We start from the raw sequence: 13,507 nt of genomic DNA on the forward strand, positions 1-13,507 counted from the left end.
AGCACTCCGTCGTAATATTTTATGTATACTAATAATATCTTGAAATAATACGGAGTAAATATATATATGTAAATCGATTGAGAGAGTTTAGAGAAAAATATTTTCAAGTTTCTATGAAATAATGAAACCTATTGAATTCTATTTATAATAGATTTTTGAATTATTAAAGTGAATTATTAAAGTATGAATTATTAAAGTGAATTATTAAAGTATGAATTATTAAAGTATGAATTATTAAAGTGAATTATTAAAGTACGAATTATTAAAGTAAATTATTAAAGTATGAATTATTAAAGTTAAAGTAAAGTAAAAATAAAGTAAGGGTAAAGTTTAAGTATAGTAAAAGTATAAAACTATGTACGTATAATACGCGTATAAATATATATAATATTAATTTAAATCGTTATATATATTTAATAAAATAAAATATAAATATCGTTATCTTTATCATACTAGTTAAGTAATGAGTTGTCAAAAGTGGTTCTAGATATTTATAAAAGTTATATACGTTTTAATAATAAAGTTCTTTTTAAACTGAAAAAGTTTTTGTACGTTTGCAACTAAATAGATCAATCGAGTCGTTATGAGATTTAATCTTCCACTATCCTTTGTCTAGTTTTCAATGAATGACAATTTGTTCTTATTTATAAATCACTTTATCATTTTCCGAATATTGTTAAAATGGAAAGATTTCTCAAATCAATGTGGGCCTTTCAACATAGACTTGTAATCATAATTCAATATATCTGATAATTCAATCATTTGATCTTATCTTCTAATTCCATTGATAAACATTTTGAAACAGGTACAATCATATAAAGTATTTAATCTAATATTTTGTTTACGTTTCAAGTTATAATATATATACACGTATACATATATAATCATATTTGTTTAATGGTTCGTGAATTGTTGGAACTTGGTCGAGGTTGAATGAATGTATGAACATAGTTTAAAATTCTTGAAATTTAACTTAACAAATATTGCTTATCGTGTCGGAAACATATAAAGATTAAAGTTTAAATTTGGTTGGAAATTTCCGGGTTGTCACGTTATGCCTATAAATACCTGGTTTCTGCTCGAGTTGTTTACATATATATTACTCTGTAAATTATTTATTTATTTAAATTATTATTATTAGTATTATTATTATTATTATTATTATTATTATTATTATTATTATTATTATTATTATTATTATTAAGATTATTATTATTATTTATTTTATTATTATTAGTAGTATTACACATAAAATACTACGACGAGGTCATGAGCGTGTTACTTCAAAACAAGCTTTTCGAACGGGATAGAGCTAAGGAAATTATGGGTTATAGCTATGGAGGTTATGGGTAATGTACGTGGGTATTATTGGCATGTCAAACCTAGTGTTTATCTTCTCTATTGCGTCTACGTACTTTCCTACAATATTGAATCACAATATTGATACGTAAGCATTTATATCTTATCTATTGTATATTAATAGTGTATCCCTGACTAGTGCTCGAGTTTATAGGATTATGAATGCTGTAAGATTAATTTTGTCGTTAAACAGTTTATGATGAATCACGAATTAAATACATATGTTACTGATAAAAGGTATATGATATGCATGTTTTTGGAAAGCTGGCGAAAAATCAATAACTTTTCATTTAGAAATCGCGTAATTTCGGTGAACGAATTAAAAGATAGGATCAACTGAATTATGATTGATGTTAATTGAAATTGCTTTTGAATCTACAACTGATATTTAAATAAATTGTTTGTAAGATTGATAAATTGGATTTTTGAATATTACCAGCCGAGTAAATGAACCCTTATATAAGGCACGTCTTGTTTTGTTGAACAATTGTCAAAATTGATTATTTTATCATATTTTAAAGCCTTATAAAAACTATAGTCTAATTTTACAAGAATTGGGAAACTATGTGAAATGTTAAAATGTTTCAATTATCATAATCATTCAACTATAGTATTGAATCAGATTGACTTTTTGAAATGACTTTTGATAACTTTTGTATGTCAATCTCGAGCATTAGGATTGTGATACACTATTACTCATTAGACATGTATTGACCAACATATGTTCTCTAGGTTGAGATCTACGGTTAATTTTGCATTCCAAGTTTCGGTCATTTTTGGTGAACAACCTTATGTGCTGCTAAGGTGAGTTTCATTTGCTCCCTTTTTACTCTTTACGTTTTTGGGCTGAGAATACATGCAAATGCTTTATTAACTGTTTTACAATACTTATATGCGTGAGTTTCATTGCTCCCTTTTTAATTGCTTTTGCAATATATTTTTGGGCTGAGAATACATGCACTTTATTTTAAACGCAATGGACACAATACATACTTAATTCTACACTGAGTTTGAACCGAAAATCCCTTAGCTTTGGTAACTAGTAACTGCCAGTTATAAGAACTGGTGGGCGCGAGTAGTAGTATCTGGATCCATAGGGCTTGATATCCCCGTCCGAGCTAGAGCGCTAGCCTTTTAACGGATATATGCTATTTGAGAAGCGTACACGTTGGTTTGCGTGTATTATTAAGATGATTATACAAAGGGCATAAAATATATATACATTAAGTTTAGTTACCAGGGTGCTCAATTTCATAGAATATTTTGATAAACGTTTCTGGATGAAACAACTGAAAACTTGTGATTCACCTTTATATACAGATTATGCGCAACATTAAAACTATGAACTCACCAACCTTTGTGTTGACACTTTTAAGCATGTTTATTCTCAGGTTTCTAGAAGTCTTCCGCTGTTTGCTTATATGTTATACAAGCTATGTGCATGGAGTCATACATGCTTTATTCAAGAAAACTTTGCATTCACAAAATCATCACCGTGTATCTTATTTTGACTGCATTGTCAACGGATGTATTAAGGTAAACTATTATTTATGGTGATTGTCTATATGTAGAAATCATCAAACGTTGAAAACCTTAGAAATTGATATTCATTTATTGTGTACCTTTTGAAAAGAATGCAATGTTTACAAAACGTATCATATAGAGGTCAAAACCTCACTATGAAATTAATGAATGATGTATTCGTCCAAGTGGATTTGGACGGGTCGTCACAGTTGGTATCAGAGCTTGAGGTCATAGGGAACCAGAATTTACATTAGTGTGTTTAACTGGTAATTGTTAGGATGCATTAGTGAGTCTGGACTATGACCGTATCTATTTTTTACCGAGTTTTGCTTATCAATTCTTGTCAGAAATTACATGCTTATTTAGACACGTTTTCCTGCATTTACTGCACAGATAGTGTATCGACAAAATTCATATCTTAGCGTATCTGTTACTGTAAACTTTACTTGACATCTTTCGAAAATTCCTCCGTGATTTATGGAATTTTGGTATTATATATACATATGTAAATTATATATTAAAGAGTACCAATCTAAATTCTATAATCTATTTTATATCAAAAATCATCTCTCTAATTATACAAGATGGATCCCGTATCTAGTTCAAATTCCTTAAACTCCGACATCTATTCCGATATGGATATTCACCTGAACTCCGAAGACAGTGTAACCGGAATGGATCAACCAATTAGCCATCATCTATTCTGGATGAATTGGAGATGGGTTCGTAGCTTACTTAGTTATTGGAGACAAGAAGAAGGCGATCCCTTCCATCCACCACATTGCCCTATTGGCGAAGAACCTGAAGCACTTACCGGTGAACCTGTTCGTAATACCATTTTCTCTCTCATTTCCAGAGTATCTAGTCATGATTATATACTATCTCACATTCTAAATCTTATTCGTCCGCTCGTCCGAACCGAAAATCATCTCGGTGTAATAGAAGAAGTCAACGAACTTCGCGCTCGGGTAGTGACTTTGGAGAATATGGTGTAAAGGTTACAAGCACCAGCAGCAGCAACGACAGCAATAATACCACCATCAGTAACACCAACAATACCATCACCACCAACAACAACAACATCCGCATCCCACACCTCAACATCACAATCTGTACCTCGAACATCAACGTCATACGCACCATCAACGTCAGCGTACACGTTGGTTTGCGTGTATTATTAAGATGATTATACAAAGGGTATAAAATATATATACATTAAGTTTAGTTACCAGGGTGCTCAATTTCGTAGAATATTTTGATAAACGTTTCTGGATGAAACAACTGAAAACTTGTGATTCACCTTTATATACAGATTATGCGCAACATTAAAACTATGAACTCACCAACCTTTGTGTTGACACTTTTAAGCATGTTTATTCTCAGGTTTCTAGAAGTCTTCCGCTGTTTGCTTATATGTGATACAAGCTATGTGCATGGAGTCATACATGCTTTATTCAAGAAAACTTTGCATTCACAAAATCATCACCGTGTATCTTATTTTGACTGCATTGTCAACGGATGTATTATGGTAAACTATTATTTATGGTGATTGTCTATATGTAGAAATCATCAAACGTTGAAAACCTTAGAAATTGATATTCATTTATTGTGTACCTTTTGAAAAGAATGCAATGTTTACAAAACGTATCATATAGAGGTCAAAACCTCACTATGAAATCAATGAATGATGTATTCATCCAAGTGGATTTGGACGGGTCGTCACACATCTCTTCTAAGGTTGTGTAGGATTTTGCTTTGTTCGTGTTTCTTTGTTGTTTCGTGTTAAATGGTCGTGTATCCATAGCTCTAATGCTATGCTCTTGTATTTTCGTTGAAGTTTAATGAATACCATTTCCTTGCTGTTCAAAAAAAAAAAATAAAAAAAATAACAAATGCATCTTAAAATTATTTAAAAAAATTAAAATACAATTATTATTTAAAGGTTGCACAATATGCTTCAAAGTTTGTACATATGTTCATAAGGTGTTTTGTAAAAGATTGTACAATTTGTTACAAAGTTTGTACATATGATCATAAGAGTGTATTATCATAAAGTTGTACATAATGTTTCAAATATTGTATATATGGTCATGAGGTGTTTTATTATAAGAGTGTACATAGTGCTTCAAATATTGTACATATGATTATGAAGGTGTTTTATCACAAGGTTGTACATAATGCTTCATATATTGTACAATTGACATGTTAATATTATTATTAAATTAAATTAATTATTTTAATAACATCATCATATGAGTCTTAGAATTTTTCTCATTATTTTTAAATTGTGTTTAAGCTTGCATAATTATTATTTATTACATTATTATTACAAAGATTTATTAGATATTATAGATTGATTTTTAGTAAATAATTATATTATAATTCTAAATTAATTAAGATTAATGACATTATCCTTATTTTTATAAATGACAAGTTTTAGAAAAAAATGAAGAGTTAAATTGTGAAATGATGACATCATCATTTTAGAGATCTAATATAAGTTATAGATATCAATAATAATCCTTAAATTTAAATGGTTTTATTTATTTATAGTTATTGTGTAGTATCACCCAAGGTTGAAAAAGACGCGAGACGGGGCCAAAACGGTAGCGACCTCAAAACGTCGCAACGGAAAAAACGGGGCCGAGACGGGGTTGAAACGGATGTTGACTAATGTTGACTAATGTTGACTTTTATATATAAAAATATATATATTTACACATATTTTAGAGCTAAAAAACCTTCATTGACAAGTTTGTACCTATAATTGCTATTAGTGTTAATATAATACAAAATGGAATATTAAAGTAAGTCAATTTTGATTGATTTGACCGACTTATGACCGATTTTAACAGAATTTCTGACTTTTGACCGGCGTTGACCCAATTTTTCTGCATTTGACATGACTTTTGACCGTTGACCGGCTAATAAGAAAACGAGACTGGATCGAAATGGTTTAGTCACCAAAACGCCACAACGAGCGTCGCAAACAACAATATCACCACAATGAGTGTTCATATAAAAGAAAGTTCAAAGACACAATTACTAATTAGCAACATGATATAAACCAGAATTATTGTATGCCTAGTTTTTTTTATATGATTAAATATATATATTTTTTAAATTAACGAGGTAATTTTCCATGAACGAGCACATTGGCTCCTCCATAGAGGGTAAACCTCGGAATTTTTTTTTTGAAATAGTGTTTTTTGGTGGTGGTTTTGCAAAAATAGAAATCGGGAATTTTTTTTACAAAATTAGTAAAATCGGAGTTTGGAACTCCGGTTACAGTCAATCCGCTCGGGTTTGTCCCTAACGGCTTCCATGAGCAATTGAAAATTGAATTTCACGATTTAGTTGTTTTTACTCGACAATTCTTTCATCAAAGTTGCTCTAAATCAAATTCCTAAGCTTCTTCACTCGAATTCATAGCCTGAAACATCACAGATTTCACGAATTCGAAGAATGAAGATTTAGTTGACTTTTTCACACGAACTTTGACTCACGCATTCGTAATCATCAAGAGGAATTCGAAGCTAAGAATTTGCAGATAGATTCACGACAAGATTTCTAACACTTATGCAATTTTAGATTTCTCCAATTGTTGATTTGAAATTTTGATGTTCATGAAGCACTGTAGCAGACTAGCGGTTAAAGTTTTTTTTTATCTCGAATTTGTATCAAAAAGGGTACAAACCGGAGTTTGAAAATCTGGATTGACTAAAACCGGAGTTTCAAACTCCGATTTTACTAGTGTTGTAAAAAAAAAATTCTGATTTCTATTTTTGTGTAACACCCCAGCTTAACATGACCACAATATTGTCCGCTTTGCCCGCAGGCGCACGGCTTTTTCTTGGCGACCACACACGAGAAGCACTTTCCCAGGAGGTCACCCATCCTGGTAGTGCTCTCGTCCGAGCACGCTTAACCACAACGTACTCGTACTTTTACTCAGCCTGTGATCCCAAAACGCGTTGTGTCATTTATGCGTGAGTATTACCTTATAATCCCATGATCACTCATGTTCGTGGGCGATGTGGGATTTGCCTAGGGTGTTACATTCACCCCCCCTTGGGGACTCATCGTCCTCGATGAGGTTTGCCCCACCACCCCTAACGGCACATGAGTGGCTCTGATACCATTCTGTAACACCCCAGCTTAACATGACCACAATATTGTCCGCTTTGCCCGCAGGCGCACGGCTTTTTCTTGGCGACCACACACGAGAAGCACTTTCCCAGGAGGTCACCCATCCTGGTAGTGCTCTCGCCCGAGCACGCTTAACCACAACGTACTCGTACGTTTACTCAGCCTGTGATCCCAAAACGCGTTGTGTCATTTATGCGTGAGTATTACCTTATAATCCCATGATCACTCATGTTCGTGGGGGATGTGGGATTTGCCTAGGGTGTTACATTTTGCAAAACCACCACCAAAAAACACTATTTCAAAAAAAAAAAAATTCATCCTCGGGTAATCAAGCCCCCCGAGCACTAGACCTGGTACCGGGTAAATTACGCATTATGCGCACCCTCTAATCACACTGCCAATCTGAATGATTTGGCATAGACAGGAATCGAATACAACATCAGATAAGTTTATTGCATTGACATTTTTCAATTTTAACATAAAATTTATAATTTATTTAATAGAATTATTACTTTTTTATGTAGACGTACAACATCAAAAAAGTTTATTGCATTGATATTTTTCATACATACATACGTACATGTATGTCTATGTATGTATGTATGTATGTATGTATGTATGTATGTATGTATGTATAGACGTATGTCTATGAATACATGTATGTATGTTGGTATGCTTATATATGTATGTTCATGTATGTATGCATGTATGTAGGTTTATGTATGTATGCATGTATGTAGGTTTATGTATGTATGTTTGTGTGTGTATGTATGCATGTTTATTTTTGTATGTACATCTATGTAGATTTATATGTGTCTATCGTTCTTTAAGTGTAGTCTTTGTTGCATGTTCTTGAGTTTCGTACAGCACACTCTAAGTACGTATCAATTTTTGTATTATTATTTTTTCTTATTATTGATCGAAAGTACACCGGAAGCAATTTCTCTGTCATCGAGTAGAGAGAGTGAAGACTTTCTTTGCACGTGAGTGGAGAATTCGTTAAATAGTACGTGGACGAAAAAACGACTTCTCTTGTACTCTAAGTTAAATGTATGATTGTGTACATCTCAATATCTCACTTCCTCATTCCTTCTATGTGGGAGTTTGAGTATTGTTTTTGTAGCATTATTTTATTAAATTAATGTCTGTATTTATTATAATTTACATAGATATTCATTCATATTTATATTATATGAAACATATGTTCAATTAATTTTTTTTTATTAACATATGCTTTAAGAACACAATTATACAGTCTTAAATAATAAATTAAATTAAATACGTAGGTCTAAAAATAGACTTCGCAATGTATATAACACAATTATTTTTATATACATGTGCTATCAAATAAAAGTACAAAAAATGTTGAAAAAAATGCCTTTTTCAATTCTATGTTTTAACTTCAAAATATATGAACAGAAAAAAAACCCTTTTTTCCATCTATATGTCTATTTAACTTCAAAATAGATGAAAAAAGAATATCAACAAAAGAAATTACACCCTATAAATAAGTCACGTTGCCTGCTATATTACTAAGTTACCACAACTCAATGGTCTTGTATTGAAACAAAAAGATATATATACGAAAATTACATGTATCAAGTACCAAATTACAGATTTTGACTACCATTTCTTTCCATGAAATAACTATATTAATGTAACAAATCAAATATATAGAATCAAGACAATTTTTATGCCGACTCCTCCGCCTGTTTGTTCTTCTGAGTCGCCAAGCTATCAAGGTTTAGTTCTCCAACACCTTTGTTTGGTCCGATGCTGCAACGATCCGTGTTGTGTGTCTGAATAGCATCCTTGATTTTCTGAAACTGTGAGTGCCATGCAATTTCATTAGCATTACTGGCTGTAAATATGTTAAGAGGGTTGACTGCATTGTTTGACCACCAAATTTGACATGTTTTCTTTTTAACGATTATTTATAGAAATTAAACCTAACTAGTAAGGATGAACTTACAATGAATCAAAAATTCGTGGGTCAACTGATTAAATTGGCACCTCTAGTAATATTGTACAGTACCGCAGTAGGTTATATATATATATATATATATATATATATATATATATATATATATATATATATATATATATATATATAAAATAAGATTTTTTAGAAATCGGAAACAAATGGTTGATAGTCAATCTGACCCAACCAGACCCATTGACTAACAGTAGCAGATAGTCATGATGATCAGCAACCCAACCTACCCTTTTTGACACATCAACCATTTATCATGTGGCTGTAACTTGTATATGGATACATGATCACGTCCTATTTGTTTTATAATATCTAATCTGTTTAATGCCATAATATAATAGAAGACATTATCAAGGCAAGATTTGCTTACTTACTTTAGCAAGAGAACATGAAAAAGATTCGAGTTGTCCATCAGATCCCCGGTAAAAATGAAAATAAGGAAGGACCTTCACGTTCAAGCTTTTGCACATTGGCTTGTTCTCATCAAAGTTAACTTTCAAGAATACAATTTCGGGGTGTTCTTGTGCCGTCTTGCATAGCTGAAATTTATCAATCAAGCGATAAAATCCACATCTATTTGAAGAAACGTGGTTAGAGTACTTTATGTTAGATATCAATATAATTAGTGCCTATGTCATATATTTGGGCATATACATAGAGCATTAAGCATCATATTCAAGGGTGAATCTAGGTAGAGACCCGTGGGGTCTCGTGTCTCATGACACCACTAGTTTGGACAATTTTTTAACAATATACTCTTCAAATTATATAGGACACCACTAAAATCAACTATAGGACCCCATATATTTGTGGGAGTTAGGATTTTTTTTTGGAGGTAAACAACCATTAAAATACCCTTCAAATAAAATTAGCTTTGGAAAAAAAAAAAATCGGGACCCATTGGAATTTCATCCTAGATCTGCCACATTTGCCACTGGTCATATTCTATTATTTTCAAGATCTAAAAGACTCCACAAACTCATAACGACGTGAATTATACAATTTTATCCTATCTTTATGTTAGAACAAAATGTAATATGTTGTTTATTGTGAACAGCAAAAAAATGCCCAGACTTGCAAAAGTGCATGAATAAGAGATACTCGAGACATTTATAGCATAATCATATTAATATTAAGTTAATATAGGTATATACCTTTGGGAATAAAGCACGACAAGAAGCACACCATGTCCCGTAGAATTCAACAATTACTAATTTATCTCCAGCCTCACTCAAAGCTGTCAAAAACTCCTGTGTCGAATGGATGTCTATCATATTTGGTCCTCCGCTTTTCTCCCACCATTTTGGCTGTTCAGTTTCAGTAATTGTTGCTTGTATCTGAATAATGTATCAACCAAGCACATAAGTAAAGCGGAAAAATGTAAATTATCTTTAATTATTGTTTCTCATATATTCACAACAATTTCACAGACCTTGAAAGTATCGGATGTCATTGTAATGCCATTATATAACAATTAGAATTGTGTTTATACCACAAACTTGTGAGGCGGTTGGAAGTTAAGAAATGGTAAAACATTAAACAAAGTGAAGACCTTCAAATATCATCATCATCATCATCATCCTATGTTGGCAGCCATGTCAAGTTACTATAATAATATCATTATAATAGGTTAAACACCGACTCCATCGAAAACCATTAATGTAAAAGCATAATTCAGGTTAATAATTTGATAATGTCATCCCCGTGTAAAAGGGATTAATGATATTCCAATATACTTATTATCCACAAGTAATACCATATATATTGCTTATTCACTACTTAATACATAGAGATAGCTACTATCCAAATGAAGTATAATGCAAAAGCTAAAATCAACTAGGGGCCTGACCTGTTTACCATTTTATTTATTAAGTGCTGTTTAGATACGGTGTCTGTTTGGATATATTTGTCTTTTTAGAATAAGTGCTATACCGTTTCTTTTACTCCTTAATGCTCCGTCTTAATAGAAAAAATTATAGTTTTGCCCATAATGTTAATTAATGCTATCACCAATCAGTGGCAGAACATTGTAGAGACAGGTGGGGGCACCCGCCCCATACGGATTAAGAAAAAAATATACTTAAAAAACATTTCATTTCCTAAAACAAAAAAAAAAGTTTTTATTAGTGTTTACTCCCTGTCAATAAAATTTTTACTAGGTTTGATTAGGTAGTGGCACCCACCCCATTTGTAGTCTGGTTCAAGTTCCGCCACTGTCTCCAATTAACAACAAACTATGTTACTTCAAATAACCAAAATTGAAAAGATCGATACAGTGAGAATAACTCTTTCTAAAATTAAATCTTTATACCAAACATTATCCCTTGAAAATTTACAAATTCAAATGAAGCTTTTTTTGAAGTTTTGCAAACCCCACTTGAAGAGAAACTTAAAATGAGATATCATGACATAAAGCTGTCAGAGTTGAAAAAATCATACTCGTTTTAATAAGATGAAGGTAGAAAGCAATATAAAATCAATATGATAATTTATACGGAATCATGGATCTCATCATTTTTCTGTTGGGTTCTTGAAATCGAAAAGAGCTTTGAATGTTCATGGGTTTTTGAAGTAATTAATGGGTTCTTGAAATCATGAAGAGAAGCTTAAAAATGAAAGAAATTTGTTAAGGTTTGGTTTTTCGTTGGTGGCTGTGGGAAATGGCGGAGGGGAATCGCAGTTGGAGTTGAGTGGATGGGGAATTGAAAAGCAAGAAATGGAGAAATGGAGTATGACGATGGAAAGAGGAAGCTCACTGAAATTAATATGAAGGGAGTATGGGAAAATGGGAAAAGGAATATAAAGGTAATGTAGTGCCTCTGTTTGTGAAGGACCTACATTTTGGGACCTTTTCCAAACATACATTATTTTAAGGTTAAGTGCAAAATAAACAACAACATATATGATTAAATTAAGAACTATGCCTAATCAGACCATTAAGTGGGAAAGAAATAGCCCCTACAGATGTGTTTGATTCATTCAACAGTTAATGCTAAATCGTTTAGGATTGAGCGCGTTTGTTTGTAACCTGTGAATGTCAATTGTTGCTGAAACACAAAAAAAATACACGCTGAACCATTCAGGGTATATTCTCTTAACTATTCGACACCTTGATTTTCCTTTAAAATCTGATTTAAATTTAAACTATACCCAAGGCTCTTATCAAACAACTATACGATTATTTTACATCATTAAAAGTGTTCTTTCGTAATGATTCTCAAACGAGTTATAGTCATTTAAAACTAAATCCAAGTAGAACTAAATCCAACAAAACCTTTAAATCATTCAAATCTTGAACCATTAAGCACTTAATCATTCCGTTTAATCAACACCGGCTAAATTAGTTCTCCTAAATCTCAATGAGGGAATAATAACCTTGATACTAATTTGGTAACCTAATTTCACAATCATAACACAAATTGAAAGATAGAGAATCTATCCAACTTGAAAAATAACCTCAAACGTAAACCCCAAATTAGATATTAGTAAATAACTTCACTCAAAGCGAATTTCTCATTCGATTTTCATCAATTCAAGAAACCCCTTCCAAATTCCAGATAAGACTTACAACTAATTGAAGTAACCCACATTGAAAATTACTCACAGGAGTAAAATTGTCTCACAAAAACCCTAATTTATTGCAACAAAGAAAAGACAAGACTTGTGTAAAAAAATACCTTGAATTGCAGCGATTGCTGCTTTCTGGGGTTGGTTCCAAATCGATAATTTACGTTTGACTCTGAAGATAAACAAGAATCCGCAGCAATCGACAACGCCCTTTTGCTATTGTTGATGTTTTTGGTTAGTAACAGATTTTGTTGAAGTGAACTCAGTGATGTTGATAGCGAAGATGAATTGAAGGATAACAACCTAACAGCCGCCATGAACACACCCCCGCACACAAATTATAGATATAGATATAGATATATAGTACTACGTAGTATAGATATATAAAAAAGGTAACGGAACCTTTGTGAAAGTATCAAACTTTATGAATGATATCTATTCTAATCTAATATCTAATATCTAATATTATATTATAGTAAAAAGATGATGGCATTAAAAAGGTTTAACCAAGCTTAAAAAAAAAACAAAAATAATTAAAAAAAAATTTAAGGCATTACCATGATGTCATTATTATTAATCTTTTTAATTAATTAAAGTAAATAAAATTAACAAAAAAAAAAGTTTTTAAATTTGCCAATTTGAAATTTTCAGGTGCTAGATTCTATAACAAAAACACATCTGCATGTTATACGACTTAATTTTCGAGACACATGCTTGCTTGCTTCTAGGGTTTCTCACATATTAGTTCCATTTTCCTCCAAAGCCATCTACCTTCATCATATTTTCATCTATTCACCTGCTCCATCAACTTTCATCATCTTCAATCGTCGTCATCATCATCCAAATCGCAGCAACGATTTCTTCAGCGCCATTGGTAAGCTTTTTCTCATCCAATCGCGATTTGCCCTAATTCTG

At 31.8% G+C, this 13,507-nt stretch overlaps 1 protein-coding gene and 1 long non-coding RNA gene across 4 annotated transcripts in view; one reads left to right on the forward strand and one right to left on the reverse strand.

Annotated features, from left to right (window-relative positions):
• Positions 1-8,559: 8,559 nt before the first annotated feature.
• Positions 8,560-13,019, reverse strand: LOC139904342 (thioredoxin-like 2, chloroplastic). 2 transcript variants are annotated; one of them, XM_071886281.1, is made up of 4 exons: positions 12,703-13,019; positions 10,180-10,362; positions 9,400-9,564; positions 8,560-8,858 (listed from the first exon to the last, which is right to left on the reverse strand). In XM_071886281.1, the coding sequence occupies exons 1-4, from the start codon at positions 12,907-12,909 to the stop codon at positions 8,724-8,726; spliced, it is 690 nt and encodes a 229-aa protein (XP_071742382.1). In that variant the 5' UTR covers positions 12,910-13,019; the 3' UTR covers positions 8,560-8,723. The 2 variants fall into 2 exon arrangements, with proteins under 2 accessions (XP_071742382.1, XP_071742383.1); XM_071886282.1 differs by lacking the exon at positions 12,703-13,019 and adding an exon at positions 10,458-10,600.
• A 286-nt stretch (positions 13,020-13,305) lies between these two features.
• The window catches only part of LOC139904343 (uncharacterized), a 41,921-nt gene continuing 41,719 nt past the window's right edge, over positions 13,306-13,507 (forward strand). For both annotated transcript variants that reach the window (XR_011778741.1, XR_011778740.1), the window contains exon 1: positions 13,306-13,466. This is a non-coding gene — a long non-coding RNA (uncharacterized lncRNA). The remainder of the gene's footprint in view (positions 13,467-13,507) is intronic.

This window comes from Rutidosis leptorrhynchoides, chromosome 4, assembly GCF_046630445.1.
Source record: "Rutidosis leptorrhynchoides isolate AG116_Rl617_1_P2 chromosome 4, CSIRO_AGI_Rlap_v1, whole genome shotgun sequence".
Lineage (NCBI taxonomy): Eukaryota > Viridiplantae > Streptophyta > Magnoliopsida > Asterales > Asteraceae > Rutidosis > Rutidosis leptorrhynchoides.